The sequence below is a fragment of the Anoplophora glabripennis genome, unplaced genomic scaffold, assembly GCF_000390285.2.
Source record: "Anoplophora glabripennis isolate ALB-LARVAE unplaced genomic scaffold, Agla_2.0 scaffold1858, whole genome shotgun sequence".
In the NCBI taxonomy this organism is placed as follows: Eukaryota; Metazoa; Arthropoda; class Insecta; order Coleoptera; family Cerambycidae; genus Anoplophora; species Anoplophora glabripennis.
Window position 1 is genome coordinate 13175 of NW_019417938.1, and position 15792 is coordinate 28966.

Sequence of the window (15792 nt, forward strand, 5' to 3'; positions counted from 1 at the left end):
CCCCCTCCTTGTTCCAAGCACTTTTCACACCTGTTCCTCAAAGAATTAAAGACATTTTCTAAGATGCTCGGGGTATTGTTAATTTCACGAATCTTGTCTATAAGTCGAGCCTGCAGATGGTTTAAATCAGGAATAGGCAGTTCAAAAATAGTGTTTTTAAGGTAAGGCCACAAAAAGAAATCACACGGCGTAATATCACATGACCTCGGTGGAAATTCATGTTCAGCATTGAGACTTATTAGTCGATTTTGGAAAACTTCCCTCAACATATTCATCGTCTCGCCTGCCGTATGTGCCCTTGCGCCATCTTGTTGAAAGTAAAAGTTTGTAATTTCGTTTTCTTCCAGCTGGTTAACAAAAGGAGCGATAATTTCTTCTCTATACCTTTGCGCAGTAAGAGTACCATTAAAAAAAATAGGTCCATAAATCCTCCTTCGATTGAGAGCACACCAAACTCCAATTTTTTGAGCGTGTAGAGGGCCCTCGACAAAAAAGTTATCTGGTTTTTCAGAAGACCACATTCTCATATTCTGTGAGTTTACGTAACCACTTAAATGAAACCAGGCTTCATCAGAAAAAAAGGTGATATTATGAAGTTCACCGTAGTTGTTTAAAAACCATTCACAAAATACAGCCCGTCGCGGAAAATCAACTTCATGAAGTTCTTGCTGACAAGTTAAACGATAGGAGAACAAACGCAAATCTTTTTTTAACACTGTGTGGCAGGTACCGACTGATACTCCCACCATTTGTGATAAAACACGTACAGAAGTTCTTGGCGCATTTTCCATTATTTGTTGGACATTTTCTTTTAATTCTTCAGTCCGCTTTTTAGGTCGGCCGCTTCCTTCTTTTCTTGTTACACTGCCCGTTTCACGAAAAACATTAACACAACGCTGAACTGCACTTTGAAAAATTTTGTACTCAACAACGCCGGGAAATTGATTTTGAAATTCTATGAAACATTCCTCAATAGAATACTTCCATATTCCATCAATCTTGCGTCCATTTCTAAAGTAGGACTCTATGATAAACACTTTTTGTTCTTGAGAAAACACCATTTTAAACGCTTTTTAAAACGAAAATATTCAAATTGATAGCGGCGATATAGCGCTTTGACAGATGACGTTTAAGTTCATTTGCTATACGCTACGCCCTACGTCCAAATTTTCAGAACCAACTTGACCACGTTTTTATTTGAACGCTTGTTATATAGCGGCCGTATAATTTTAGTTCGACCGATCGCCGTTTGGAGACTATATCAGAAATATATTATAACATATATTCTCTCGTGTTTTGGGCATCCCTTGGTGTGGCTTCGCTGTATTCCATACATTACTACCTACTTACATTTCATTTAACTTGAGCTTTGCCCAGGTTCTCTATTTCTGATCAGTCTAGAATCTAAGCAGAACTATAAACGCAATAGACGAAAGATCTAAATGATTCAGATCTGGATTTTTTGAAAACCAAAACGTATTAGAATTTGTGAAATTTGCCGGGAACTTGTTTTAGTAGTGAATTAATGAGTTAGTTCCGAATCTAATCATTTTCATCAAAGTTTTCATCTGTTTGCTCTTTACGTCTTTGTCGTATACATTAATCTCTAAGGGCCGGTTTTATACGTTGAGTTTAAACTGCAGATGTCAAATTAACCTCCGTTTAGAAATCAACATTCGTTTTATAGGTTAAGATTAACTACATAGTCGAGTTTAAACCCACGTTAAACTTAAACAGAAGACTATTACCGTTTAAACTGCAAATTATAACCTAAACGTGTACGTGTTTCGCTTTTATTACCGTTATAAAAGTATTTATAAGAAATTTTAAGCACAATGGAGGATATATTGGATGCTTTTAAAGAAATTCTAACAGATGACGAAAAAGACTTAGCAGTTTTTGTAGAATAAAGACCTCATCAACAAAGAATATTCAGGGAAAGACCGGATCATTTTAAATATGGGATAACACAGAATTTTTGATAGGTTTAGATTATTAAAAGAGGGTTCAGTATATGTTACATCAAATAGAAGAAGTAATAACACATCACACTAAATGGTAATTAAATTGCATAATTTGAAAATCACTACTTGAGTTTTTGTAGGAATCATGCTTTAGAACCTATAACCTATAACTCAACTACTGCTTACTTTGCACTTTTTTGCATCTGGAAATTATTTAATTGCAGTTGGTGATTTTGCTGGAGTACATAAATCTACTTAAAAATGCACTATATAGAATAAATATAATTTTTAAAATAATAAGTGTATACACTACAAAGGTATAAATGTGAATAAATCTGCTTTGGTATAGTTTTTAACTACCTTCTACCTAGCAATTTATATATATTTGAAATTCCGGCAATAAAACATCTGGCAAACATTCGCATTTCCTTCTGTTAACACAAAATTTTTGTTTCCAAGATACCAACTGCTGATCATCTTAAGTTTAACTAAACGATACTGGGTAAACAACTATACAACGCCATTATGCGATCTATAGTTTAAACTTCAGTTTAAACTTCGGCCGCAGTTTAAGTAATCTGAAGTTTAACCCGAACCTATACAACCGGCCCTAAATCAATTTTGCTCATCATGAATATATTAAAATTGTTTTCTGTGGTGGAAATGGAATCCTTGTATGTATCTGATAGGCTGTTAACATTTACAAAATCGTGAAAAATACTGCTAATTCAAATTAAGGCATATTTGAGGGCACATTCGCACATAAACAATTGCAAAAGTTATAAACAAATAAAGATTAAAAAAGGGGGTTCGTTTTTTGGCAAATAACTCGAAAAATATAGGCATTAGCATCAATTGAAAAAAAATTCGTAAAAGTTGAAATTTGCTTTAAAAAAAAAGTCCCGATCTCCCGTTAAAATTATTTCGCTTCATAGAGCCCTTTTGACAACTATACTTAGTGAGATCACTTTATTGCGATATCTTAAATAGCTATAACTCATTTAGTTATTTATTAATTTTCTTATTTGACAAAAAATTTAATGTGATCAAAATAATGTTTATGTTAGTGATATTAAAAAACATTAGCTAAAAATTTTTCATAACGTTTGTTTAAATAATTTCAATAAACAAATGCAATAATTACATATTTTTCAAATATTTTTTTTTGCATTTTATTCTTTACTATAATTTAAAATGATTTTTTTTTTAATTTTTTAACTGTTTATGATAGTTTTTTTGTATTTTATGGTTGTTTAAATAATATATTAAGAATTCTTTTCTTTCTCTAAATTTATAATTTGCAATTCTCCAGAAAATTGCAAAATAAATTAACTTTTTTGTTGAAAATTTATTTGTTTATTTAGATAGAGAAAAAAAAATAACAAAACCAACCACATAATTTTTTGTCAAAAAAATGTTTTTGCGTTATAGAATTTTTTAGTTTGGTATTCTCCGGCAGTCAAAACGACCATGCGATTTGTTTACTTATAAACAGCTATAATTTTTAAATTATTAAAGATACAGTTATGAACATTCCTGACAATTTTGTAGAATATTAATTGATCTTTCAAATGAGATTTCGACCAAGTTTGTAGCTATAGTAGATTGTTAGTTACATGAATTTGTTTATAAAAAATTAAGCTTTTCTTCGTATTATTCAGTTTTTGACTGTTTATACAGGGTGTTTCTAAAATAGGGTTCCAAACTTCTGCTGCGTTTATAACTCATTGAAATAAGCCAAAATGTTCCTATTAACATGTGCCCTAAAACGCACCCTTAGGAAGTTATATGCCCTTAAAAGGGCTCAAACAAAACTGTTTTTTTTTTCTGTTATTGACAAAACGGTCGCAAATAAATAGAAAAAAAAATATGGGTCTTACATAACTTTTTACGTTAAATAACATGGGCTACTCCGTTTTTCGACATGCAAATCATATGCGTCCCATTTATGTTGGTGAAGGGGGTTTTCGGCCCGTAATTTTTTTTATTTCAATTTTTTTACAATTTTCTCTACAGATTTATAAAATCTTAACAATTTTACATAAAAAATATTATCTTTGTCCAATGGTTTTCGAGTAAATTGAGTTTGAAAATTACTCTGCTCTTTAAGTTATTAGGCCAAAAATTACAAAAATCTGTTTACCATGGCAAATAAAAGACTGACGTTGCCACAACGCTTAACAATTTAAGTTATTGATAAACTGTTAATTGAGCTTTGCAGTGTTTAATTAGTAAAAGTGGTGAGTGGAAAATTTAAGTATACAACATTATTGCAACTCATAAAATGGAGTCACATTCAAATATGGAAATGGCAGATATGCTAGACAACAAAAATTAACATCACTTTGCTCTATGAACATAGGCGCAGAAAGCCACCATTTATGAGATACAGGCCGCTGAAATTAACAAAAGTAGAACAATTCTTTTAAATATATCCAATGAAATATGATTCTGGAATCATTTCAAAAAAAATTCAATGTTAATTTACAGTTACAGTGATAACTTAATTTCATCAAGTTTTGTAAGAAGTGGCACCAGTAGCAAATCCAGTATTTTGGTCTGGGAGGGGCTGAGGTCATAAAAAGATATATTGTTGTAACATCTCTAAATTCTATTAGATTGAAATAAGGTGGTTTCTTAATCTTTTATTTATATGTTAGGTACTTAAATTGAAATTTTAGAAACGTGACGATGAAATACAAAATAGTATCAATTTGTTTATTATTATTATATTATCAAATAACAACACATTACAATATTTATTCGACACTGATGGTTTTTTTGGTCTAATTTGTTGAGTACCTCATCAACATTTTTGTCGATATTAAGATATATGTTCATATGGGCCAAAGAGGTGTGTCTATTTTCCCCTGTTGTATTGTTCATGTACGTCTTTAATCTTCTCAAGGTACTGTAGCTCTTTCCGCAGTTGCTGTTGTCACTGGTATTACTGCAACTATTCTAAGAAGCTCGTATATGTTCGGAAATATATCTTTATTACATGTATTCAGCATTTCGATAACCGACTAATTTGGTATTTGTAAATTCACTCAATTGTCTTTTCCATTTTTCCATTTTCAAGTAGGTTATTCTCATAAAATTTGACGAATAGATCAAAATCATTTATGTTTCATGAGCTAGATATCAAACAGGTAAAGGAAGATAGAATATCTTTATGAACTAAAAACTTACTCTGAATTTCTGTAATCATGACATCCAAAAATGGGAGGAATATAGAAATACGACAAATCGTTTTTTGTAGGTATCTACTTAATAAAATGCTGTTGCTAAGTATGAATTTGCTTACACATAGAGAAACCATAAATTTCACAGTGCGGATTTAGTTGACCAAGCCTACGGCACCAGTCGATGCATCACGGTCAGTCCACTTACTAATTTCATCTAAAGCTTCACATGCAGCATCTAGAAACTCAGCAAAAATCATTATAGAGTCATGTCTCTCCACCCATCTTGTGGAACACGGTTTCTACAAATGCAATTTTTTGATTCGGCACAAAATTCATCGATCTTCCTTAATAAAACTCCGTGTTTTTTTGGGCTACGAATGAATGAACATGTCTTTTTAATTATTGCAAAACAATTTCTGACATCTTGGACTTGGCAAGAATCCGAAATTGCAAGATTCAAGAAATGTGACATACAATGCACATAAATAGCTTTAGGCTGATGTTCGGCAATGAGAGCTTAGGTTCCTTTAAACGCTCCGCTCATAACACGAGCGCCATCATACCCTCTAAATACCAGAGACAGAAAGACATTTGCTCGATAGTTGCAACATCGGTTGTTTCATCAACCAAGACTAAAAATTACTTCGATTTTTTTACTTCTATTACTTTTGCTTGCAAGAAAGAACCGCATGTTTCAAGAATTTCGTTTTGAATCACAAAATTTGTATACAGTGCATTTTTCTTTGCACTTCGTAGATGTAGATAGTTTTGTATGAAGTTCTGTGATACTCCAAGGCATTATGGATTACTTAAATATTATAAGGCATGTTTCCATTTTTTAAATCCTTGCATCAAATAGCCCACAGGCTGTAAAGATGAGCGTCCAACAGAATACGAAGCAAAAAACACGTAATATTTGCAGTATCCTCTACTTTATAATACGCCAGCCAGGGATACTTTCTAAACCATCCATACTGAAATCTTCTGGAGAAATTTTCATTTGAAGCGCTTCTTGAAGGAAACTCGTAATTTTCTGAAGGTTTCCATATAAGAGAAAACAACTCCAAATAATTTGAACTTGAATCAAGTTTCTTTTTCAGTAGCACGATATCGTTGTAATAGACTATTCTCATTATTATTAGTACTACTGTAGGAAGAGGAAGAGGAGCTATGCTATGCTATTACCCATTACTGGGAAGCAGCTTTCTACTACCAAGGAACTACTAGACCTACCATCACCAGTATCACCACCTTTATTCTCTACTACCTCGGCTATGCTTGTATTGTTTTTGTTCTTTTTGGTTTAAGTTTGAAAAAAATTCAGCAGAGAACCTTGCTTTCTTTTTTCCATTTTCTGAAATAGAATAAAATTCACTTTCAAATTAAAAGTTAAAAAAAGAATTAATTTTAAAATAAGAAATAATAGCTGTAGAGTTAAAAAGAATAATCCTGCAACCTGCAATGCCTTGTATAGACAAAACATGATAAAATAAAATAAAAATATACTTCAAACACCATTTAAAATTTGAGATAATTTGGTAAAACGACAAAACATTAATAGGTACCTAAAACTTATACTACCTAACCCACTAAACTAATGTAATGTACAAAATGTTATGAAGTTCCAAAATCTAAACACCACTAGTCACTAGCCACAGCAGTCACCATTCAACATATAATAAAAATCACTAACCGCTGGTGTTACTACACGTAGGAGTGGAATAACTGAATCATTCAGTTACATTCAGTCTGAATGTACGATTACGACTGCCAAAAGCAACATCGTTCGGCCGTATTGTTAAATTCACCGCTGTATCCACCGAATGTGCTCTGTCTCATATATACAGGGTGTCTGATAAGTATATGGCATACTTTCGAGAGTGTATAGAGAAGGTCAAAATAACCTTACTTTGTCATAATTTTTTTTTAAAGTGCCCCTTAACAGAGATATAGAACCCCAAAGGGATACCCAGCGATCTACCTTTTCGGTTCTAACTTTCGAACTGACTTGTATAATTTAATAAAATTTTAATATTTTATGTAGGTCGTAAAAGCTCATAAAACCATGCTAAGTAGATGTTTTACGCTGTCAGGGAAGTCAGGAACAGACTAGCCACCACACTCCTTGGGCCAAAATTTTGACAGGTGTCACTTTATAGAGCTGAATACTGAGTTTTTAAATACTTTGGTTATTCCTCTTTAAAAACGGTACTCTGCATTTGTTTAGATAAATTCAGCCGGTTTCGAAAAAATTCAGTTTTTGTATAACATGTTTAAACATTAATTTATTTAGTTATAAAGTTTATTGACATAAACTATTTAAACACAATAATAGTGAAATAACACATCTATAAAATAATAAAATTTGGCATTATTACATCTCATTAATGCTTAAGAAGAATTTATTCTGATACATTTCCAAATGACTTAAATGCAAGGCTGTCAAAAATTCGAAAGCTTTGCTCCTGCTCGTTTACTTCAGCAGATTTTCAAAATGGTCACTTTTTTTTTTACATTTTTCCTTATCCGACAGATGTTTTCTCATTGTAGTGGAAACAATATTCCAAAATTGTCTCGAATTTCGTTGCAATGGTTTGTTATTTTTTTCTATCAGGTTTTTCCTGGTGTAATACACAAGCCTTTTTAAATTTAACCATAAAAAGAAATACAATGGAGTCATGTCGGGCGAGTTATCTATTGATAACCAAAAGTATTTGATAAGTGCTGACTGAACTAAATTGCTAAAATGGGACGATACACGTCATGCATAAACTACATCTGATTTCTAATTTCTAAGGGCACACTTTCTAATAAATCGTTTATACTTTGTTGCAAGAATTGCAAATACATGGCACCATTTAATGTCTTCAAAAAAGAACCATCCAATGAGATGATTCCCAATAATCCCCGCCCATATGTTAACTATGAGCCTTTGTTGGTGCTTTGTACTATTGCATAGGGATTTTCTTCACGTCAGATATGCAAATTATCACAATTCATTACTCTACATGAAATATTAAAATTTCATTAAATTATGCAAGTCGCTTCAAAAGTTAGAACCGAAAAGGTAATGCTCTGGGTACCCCTTTGGGGCTCTGTGTCTTCTTTAAGGGGCACTTTAGAAATTTTTTTTTATGATGAACTAGGGTTATTTTGACCTCCCCTATATACTCCCAAGAGTATGCCATATATTTACCAGACACATGTTATAATCAATGGATCTGAGTAAGATAGCATCATATTCAGAAACTTGGCCATCATGGTTGAACCACTCGAGCCTTTCAGCACCCAAAGCAACGTTGCCAAGTTCTTTTAAATGAACAGAAATGAAGGAAAAACAGAAACAAGTTTAGTGGTACTCCAATTCGCCTGTGCTTATTTCTAATTGTACAATGAATTTTAACAGAACTACTTTTGATTTAGCTTAAAGTAACCTAATATGACAGTTTTTAACATTATCACTGGAGCGTAATTATAAACAAGCACCGTAAGGAGCTTTAGAAATGTCGCCAAACCCATGTATTTGTATCGAGATTGCATTGTCACATAAACATGACGAGGAACATGACTATTCCGTAAGAGTTGTAAATGACTGCAAAATGTTTGCCAGTCATTTAAAATGTCTGGGTAATTCATTATCCCAACCAATTTTTCGTAACCGTAATTTCTGAAGTAAAATTTTTGCTATTATAATACATTTGTTAGTTACATTTGTGTTATAAATTTCCTGTATAGTATAACTTAAAGTATCCAAATTAGAATGCCATAGTAAGTCTAAAGTATTTGTTTAATTTTCCTTGCCAATGTTTAATATGTTGGACTGAATTATAAATATTTTCAATTATGTACTTAATTTATTAATATCTGATATTCATTTATTTATGAAAATTGATCAGATTTCAAAATTAATATTATTTCATGATATACATCATTAATACTATCAGATATTGTTAACAGAAGATTGACTTAAAAATAGCTTAGAACTTTACTTACATGGGATAAATATCTATATGTTGATTAGCTAATTCCTGAAAACAGCGAATAGCTAAGAAAAGTGAAGATGTTGTGTCATATGGAACAGTATTTAATTCGTAATACTCAGTAGGTTTTGTAGTGTCAGACCGTTATAAAATTTGTTGTAATTTTCTAACATTGGTAAGTATCAAAATTTGGTGATACATCTCGATTCTGCTGAATGCAAACTGTAAATTCTTCATTGAATAGCCTGTATCAGTTTTAGAACATGACTCATATTTAGTAGGTAGTTACACTTAACTCTTTACAAAATGATGGGGTATGAAACAATCACCATTATCCGTATGTATATTTGTATAACAGTTAGTTGATTGCTATCATTATGTGTATTGTTATTTACCACTTTCTTTTTTTTTTTGGACGTGTGTAAACACTTATGTGTATGTAACACTAGCCTTTATAAATAACTAAATAAATGGAATATAATCGTTTTGAAGCTATGCTCCTTGATTCTCCCAAAAGATCATAGGTAATTTCAATGGTAATCAACAATAAATTGTCCTTCATTATCGTATTGTTGCTTTAAATGAAGATTCAATTTCCATATCATCATATTGGAAATTTATTTAATTGATTGTCAATGTCAGAATCTGAAATGCAGTTACAATATGATAAATAATTAGAAAATGTTTATAGAATTTCACTGATAGTCCAGTCGGTATCTGTTTCGGGATGGATGTTTTATATAGTAACACTAATTTTTGTTGGAAGTAGTTCTAAATATTATGTAAAATGATAATTGCAGTATGCGCCCGCTGAAAAAGTTGTGCATAACTGTTAGCGCCAGAAAATGTAAAAAAAAAATTTAAAAAGGTGTAATTTTCTCCCTTTTTTTATGTATAACTTGGAGAATATTGACATTAGAGAAAATAATCAACGGAAAAATAGTTTTGTTTTGAGATTCTCTTCAAAATAAAAGTGGGCCGAAATTTTTATGTGCATTATTGTTGCTGCAGTACAGTATAGACCAAAAAAAAAATTGTGAAAGAGGATGTTTTTTTTTCATGAATTTATGTCGGACTTTGACTTGAGAGCAGCCATATAAAAAGTATGGTTCTGAGTACCTCATGATATGGTAGTATTGCAGAAATTTTTTCATCGAAAGCGGTCGGGTAGATTTCGCACAATTCAATAATTGAAGGGTATCCGGTTCAAATAGGCTGTGCCAAAATTAAAAAGCCGATATACCTTCAAAAAACATTTTTTTTGAGGGCTATTTTAAAAAGGGTGATATAAACATTAGTTTAACTTTAACTTTTTATTAGTACTTACTAAAAATATTTGTTTTATTTATTTCCCATAAATGTATTTCTTTAAATTTTCCTAACAGAAACAAAATGAAAAAAATATTATTAGAAACATGCTAAGTGCCATATATGAGAAAAGTTAAATATTTAGTAAGTATTAAACATTATACCAATAATTGAAAGACTAAACTAAAAATAACTCTATTTAACATGAAAGTAGCAAAAAAAGTTTACAAATAATATATTTTATACTTTTTCTTATTTTAACAAGTTTCCAGAATCCAAAAGATTCCATATCTATGATTTCAAAAGGCGGGTTATATTTTGCAGATCTAATAACATCAAGCAAATCACGAGGAACCATAGCTTTCATTACTCATTTGCGCTCATTAGGTATACTAAAATATACGTACAAATAAAATGTCCTAATAGATGAACATAATATTTATGGTAATTCTATAAAATTAAAATCAGCCACTTTTGTGGACCTTTAGATACTACTTTACGTGCAACAAAAATTTAACCTACCTGTAGTTTAGGTTCCGGCTTTTTAGGTATTGTTTTATTACCCCCAGTTTTGCATTCCAGTCCTGCCACTTTTAATTTATTTTGTTCATCCCTGAATTGGCCACATTTTTTGTCAGCTTCTACAACAGATAACGAATCTAGTCGCTATTATTTTGCTGTAAAACGACCTTGACAGTAGTTTGTGTTCGTTACTCTTGAGATTTCAATTGCCGCAGGAGCGTATTCGTGATATATAGGTAAATATGACTATAATGCAAGAAAATGCTATTATATTTTTCTACTTTTCATAAGTAGTAAATTTCCTTTTATTTTAACAAGTCTATTTTCAATTTTGTGAAATATTAATAAAAGTTTTCGTAGCTGGATTTTCTATACATTATACTGTGTATTATCTACTTTATTCTTTATTTTGCATATAAATTTAAATTGAAAGATTTTTTTGAATCGACATTGTAAAATCTTGCTTTCCTCTATAGATTAAAAAAAAATACATTTATTTATCTGTTATATAAGCTGAGAAAAAGTCGATTGAAGTTGCGCGAGTGAATTATTCTGCTCCGCTCGCATAGTCCCCCCAGTCCATACTCTTTGACTCTGCTCGATTCCTGTGAAATGTATCAATCTTTTTTTGCATCAGAACAGTTAAAATATATTTCTGATTGAAACAAATTTTTATAGTTATAAAGCCTTTGCTTCAAACAATCAATTCAATTGTTATTGTACAGTATGTTGTTTTGCCGTAAACTCACTTCAACTTTGAGCTTTCATATCTCGATGACAATTCATCGTATCCACAAGATCAAAAATAGATTTTGTTTGTCAATCCTTCCTCTATTTGATCCTACATTTGAAGAATATGCAAATACGGTAGTTCCAGCTCTAAATATTTATAAATATTTTTTCAAAGAAATTTTGAAAAAATTCTAATTGCTAAAATAAATAAAATCGAAAATTTTTAAATGGCGATTGATAGTTGAGACTTCAAAGGGTATGTATAAAAATTGGGAGCTCAAAATAATAGTTGGTTTTACCATGAGTGAGAATTGAAAAATCAGTATAATTCTGTAATATCTTAATTAACAATTGAATTGTGCGGAATCTACCCGGCCGATTTTGCTGAAAAAAATTCTGCAATTCTACTATTATGAATTACTCAAAACCATACTTTTTATATGGCTGCTCTAAAGTGAAGTTCGAAATAAATTCATGAAAACATATTTTTTCACGATTTTTTTTTCGGTTTATACTGTATTGCAGCACATAAAAATTTCGGATAACTTTTATTTTGAAGAGAATCTCAAAATGAAACTTTTTATTTTATTATTTTCTCTATGGTCAATATTCTCCGAGTTACACATGAAAGAAAGGAGAAAAATGCTCTTTATTTAATATTTTTTTTACATTTTCTTGGGCTAACAACTATGCACAAGTTTTTCAGCGGATGCATATCGCAATTATCATTTTACATAACATTTAGAACTATTTCCAATAAAAATTAGCGTTAGTATATGAAACATCCATACAACAGATACCGACTAGACTACTAAGATAATTCACCCAAAAGATGTTTTTTGCGATATTAAATTATTATGACTTATTGATATTTGCCTAACACGTAATAATTTTTAAAATATGCTAACACCTAGAAGCATATCCACTTCACTGGATTCATTAAAGTTTTGTTCGGCTAAAGTAATGATTTTTGGTATATTCACATAATGTGATTCACAATATTTTCGCTAAAAGCAATGGAAATTTATCTGGTAATAATTAAACAGTTTACATAGAATACAACTGAATTAATATTAGAATGTATTTTAATATTTGTAGAATATTTTAGACGGGAAGAAATAATCAAATCAGAAGTGGTGCTATTTATTTTTTATTACTCTATATTCAATTTATTTGCAAAATTCCATGTGATAAAGTTTGATTGAGAGCCTGAGTCAAATAATACTTGAAAATTTCTGTGTTCATCTAGTACTTAGTATAGTAAACTGCGATGCCTCTTTTGACACTGCAGTTTGAACTGTGACAATTTGCATTTTTATTATTGGTTTTGAGACAGTTAGAACACAGATGATGTCTGTTATATGGTTTATCTGCAGATACTATACCCCTTATAGTCATCATTGTCTTATCAGCTGTTTTTATTAACATTCTTTTTGTAAAGGAATGTGAGAATAAAGCAATCTAAAATCAGCGAAATTTATAACAATCATCACAATTCTCCTCCTCCTCCTTCTGGAATACCACCGCATTATTATTAATACCTATATACATTATTATTATAGTACAACTGGACAAATTTCACTTGAGCCCTGAAATGCCTTAATCAAAAGGAGATCATACTTGGTAATTTGAGCTGGAAATTCATGCAGCAAGTAATCCACAGTTCACCACTCCATTAATTTGCCACTGCGCATCCTGTCTTCAGGGCTTAAATGAATTTGGTTTACCTTTAATAGCATCATTTCAAACACCATTTTATTTAAGGCAAAGATCAAGGACAAAATGTAAGAGAAAAAGCAAAACAATTAGTAAATTTGTTAAAAGATGATGAGAGGTTGAAAAACGAGCGTGCAAGAGCATTGAAAGCAAAAGAACGTTTTGCTCAAAGTGCGAGTGGCTTCGGAAGTGATGGAGGTCTGGATACCCCAACTAGTCCTAAATATCCTGCCTTTAGAGGTGACTGGAACAGCAAAGACTCAAGTACGTAAACTTTTCAAATTGTGCATTATTGTGTTCAAAATTGTAAATTTTTAACTTATTGAACGCTTATGACATATATAATAGTCATGAGCAAAGTCAATAAATAGTGATTATGACGGATATATACGCTGCTAAATAATTTGTGTATGTCTGCTTAAGATGGAAAAGTTCGGTTGTATGTATTTGTTGCGAACTGATATATAACGACTAGCACGGTATAAGTTGTTTTATCCAACACTTGTATATATAATGATACTATAATTTCTTTAGTTTTAAAGGAATAATGTGAGTTATAAGTCATAAGTCACTAGTGAGTTATAAAACCCTTGGATACAGACACAATTTAGGTTGACACTCGCATCCTTTGTAATATTTAAAAATACATTCATTTCATTAAATTACTTTTTCTGACATTGACAACTTGAAATTTTAAATTACTTTTATTTATAATTAAAACGAAATTCTATGAAAGTGTTGGATAAAATTTTGTATGGCACTCGTGTGTTAAGTCATATAAGTCACTTGGGAAAATTCAAAACATTTCCCAGGGTGACATATATATGTTAACACACTAGTATCATAAATAACTATTATCGATTCTCCAGATTTATTAGCCTTGATCTGTTTACATGTACCACAACATGACTTTAGAGTAAATGCACGGTTTCATGAAACTTTTTATCTGGTCAAACTAATTCTGGTCAAAACTCTCCTATAAACAGAATATGTAGACATTTTAACTTGTACTATAGTACTCTAGATGTCTTACACTCCTCACTCACTAGTTTTAAAAAATCTTTCAAGGGAACTATTATTGTAAATTAACATTTTCTATTATAAAAATACATATATTATAAATAGAAATTTTAGAAGTTAGAATTTAAGAAAGTTTATTCTTTGTCATTTACCGCCCAGTCAAGAGTTTGAGCAACTCCTCTATGTCTGTGTATTAGTAAATAAAAGGACAGTGATATAAGATTTTGGTTAAGCTTCCTATTGACAAATGACACAATTAAAGCATAGTCTGTCACAGGGTTGCCAGATACCGCAATAGCAATGGGCTATCTTTTTTGTCCAGCTGCGAAGGCAAAACTGATTCGGATATATGTATTAACCCAATGAATGAACTTTATTATTGAGTTTTGTGTTTTTTAATGAAACTATTAAAAAATATTAGATATTTATAATTGCCTCCCTAACATGGTGCTAATCCATCAAACTCGACTACACAGTATTTTATGTTATTTAATAACTATTAATTTAATCCTATTTCATAGCAATTTAAGCTGATTTCCATAAATATGCACTCCATTACCACCATTACTCCCATTACTATTGCTACCATGACCACTATTACCATCATTACCACATCGACCACTGTACCACTACCATTACTACCAAGACCACCACCGCCACCTTCACACCACCGTCATCGCCACCACCATCGCCATCGCCTCCACCGCTGCCACCACCACGGCTTTCATCACCATCACTACCATCACTTCTATCACCACTACTACCACCGCTACCACTTTCACCACTACGAATACTACCACACTACGTTAAAATTTTCTAATTGATATGGACATCTTAATGTTTATATCCAAAAACAATTTTACAGACTAATTTTATAATAAACACTTTTGCAGCTGATTTGCCAAGAGATATAGAAATTGCCAGACCCCAAACTGCTGGAGAGGAGGAATTACAATTACAACTAGCCTTAGCGATGTCTCGTGAGGAGGCAGAACAAGAGGAGCAAAAGAGAAAATCTGATGATGTTCGACTTCAACTAGCTTTAAGTCAAAGTCAGCAGGATTTTAAGTGAGTAAATATTATTTTATGTTTGTAATAACTGTTTTATAGAGAGTACAATTTATTAAAGATAACTTTAAAATTAATCGATCACCCACATGCCACACACCACACAGAGACACATGATAAAAAAAATATGTTTTGATTTACCTAAATAATACTGCGAAACTAACGACCTCTAGGAGCAATGTCAAAATAAGCCCTTCAAATTAGTAATTCTCACACCAAAAAACCCAACATTGCCAATTTTCAGTCATGCAAAACTTTCTCAATTATTGACTTTCAGAATAAAAGTTAAACTTT

General features: G+C 31.3%; 1 protein-coding gene across 1 annotated transcript in view; it reads left to right on the top strand.

Annotated features, from left to right (window-relative positions):
- Nucleotides 1–15498, top strand: part of LOC108916331 (epsin-2) — a gene marked incomplete at its 3' end in the record, with an annotated part of 28420 nt that extends 12922 nt beyond the window's left edge. Inside the window, 2 exon segments of the mRNA XM_018722556.1 lie at nt 13459–13674; nt 15324–15498. Of these exon segments, the coding sequence (XP_018578072.1) occupies nt 13459–13674; nt 15324–15498 (391 nt within the window).
- Between the last annotated feature and the right edge of the window lie 294 nt (nt 15499–15792).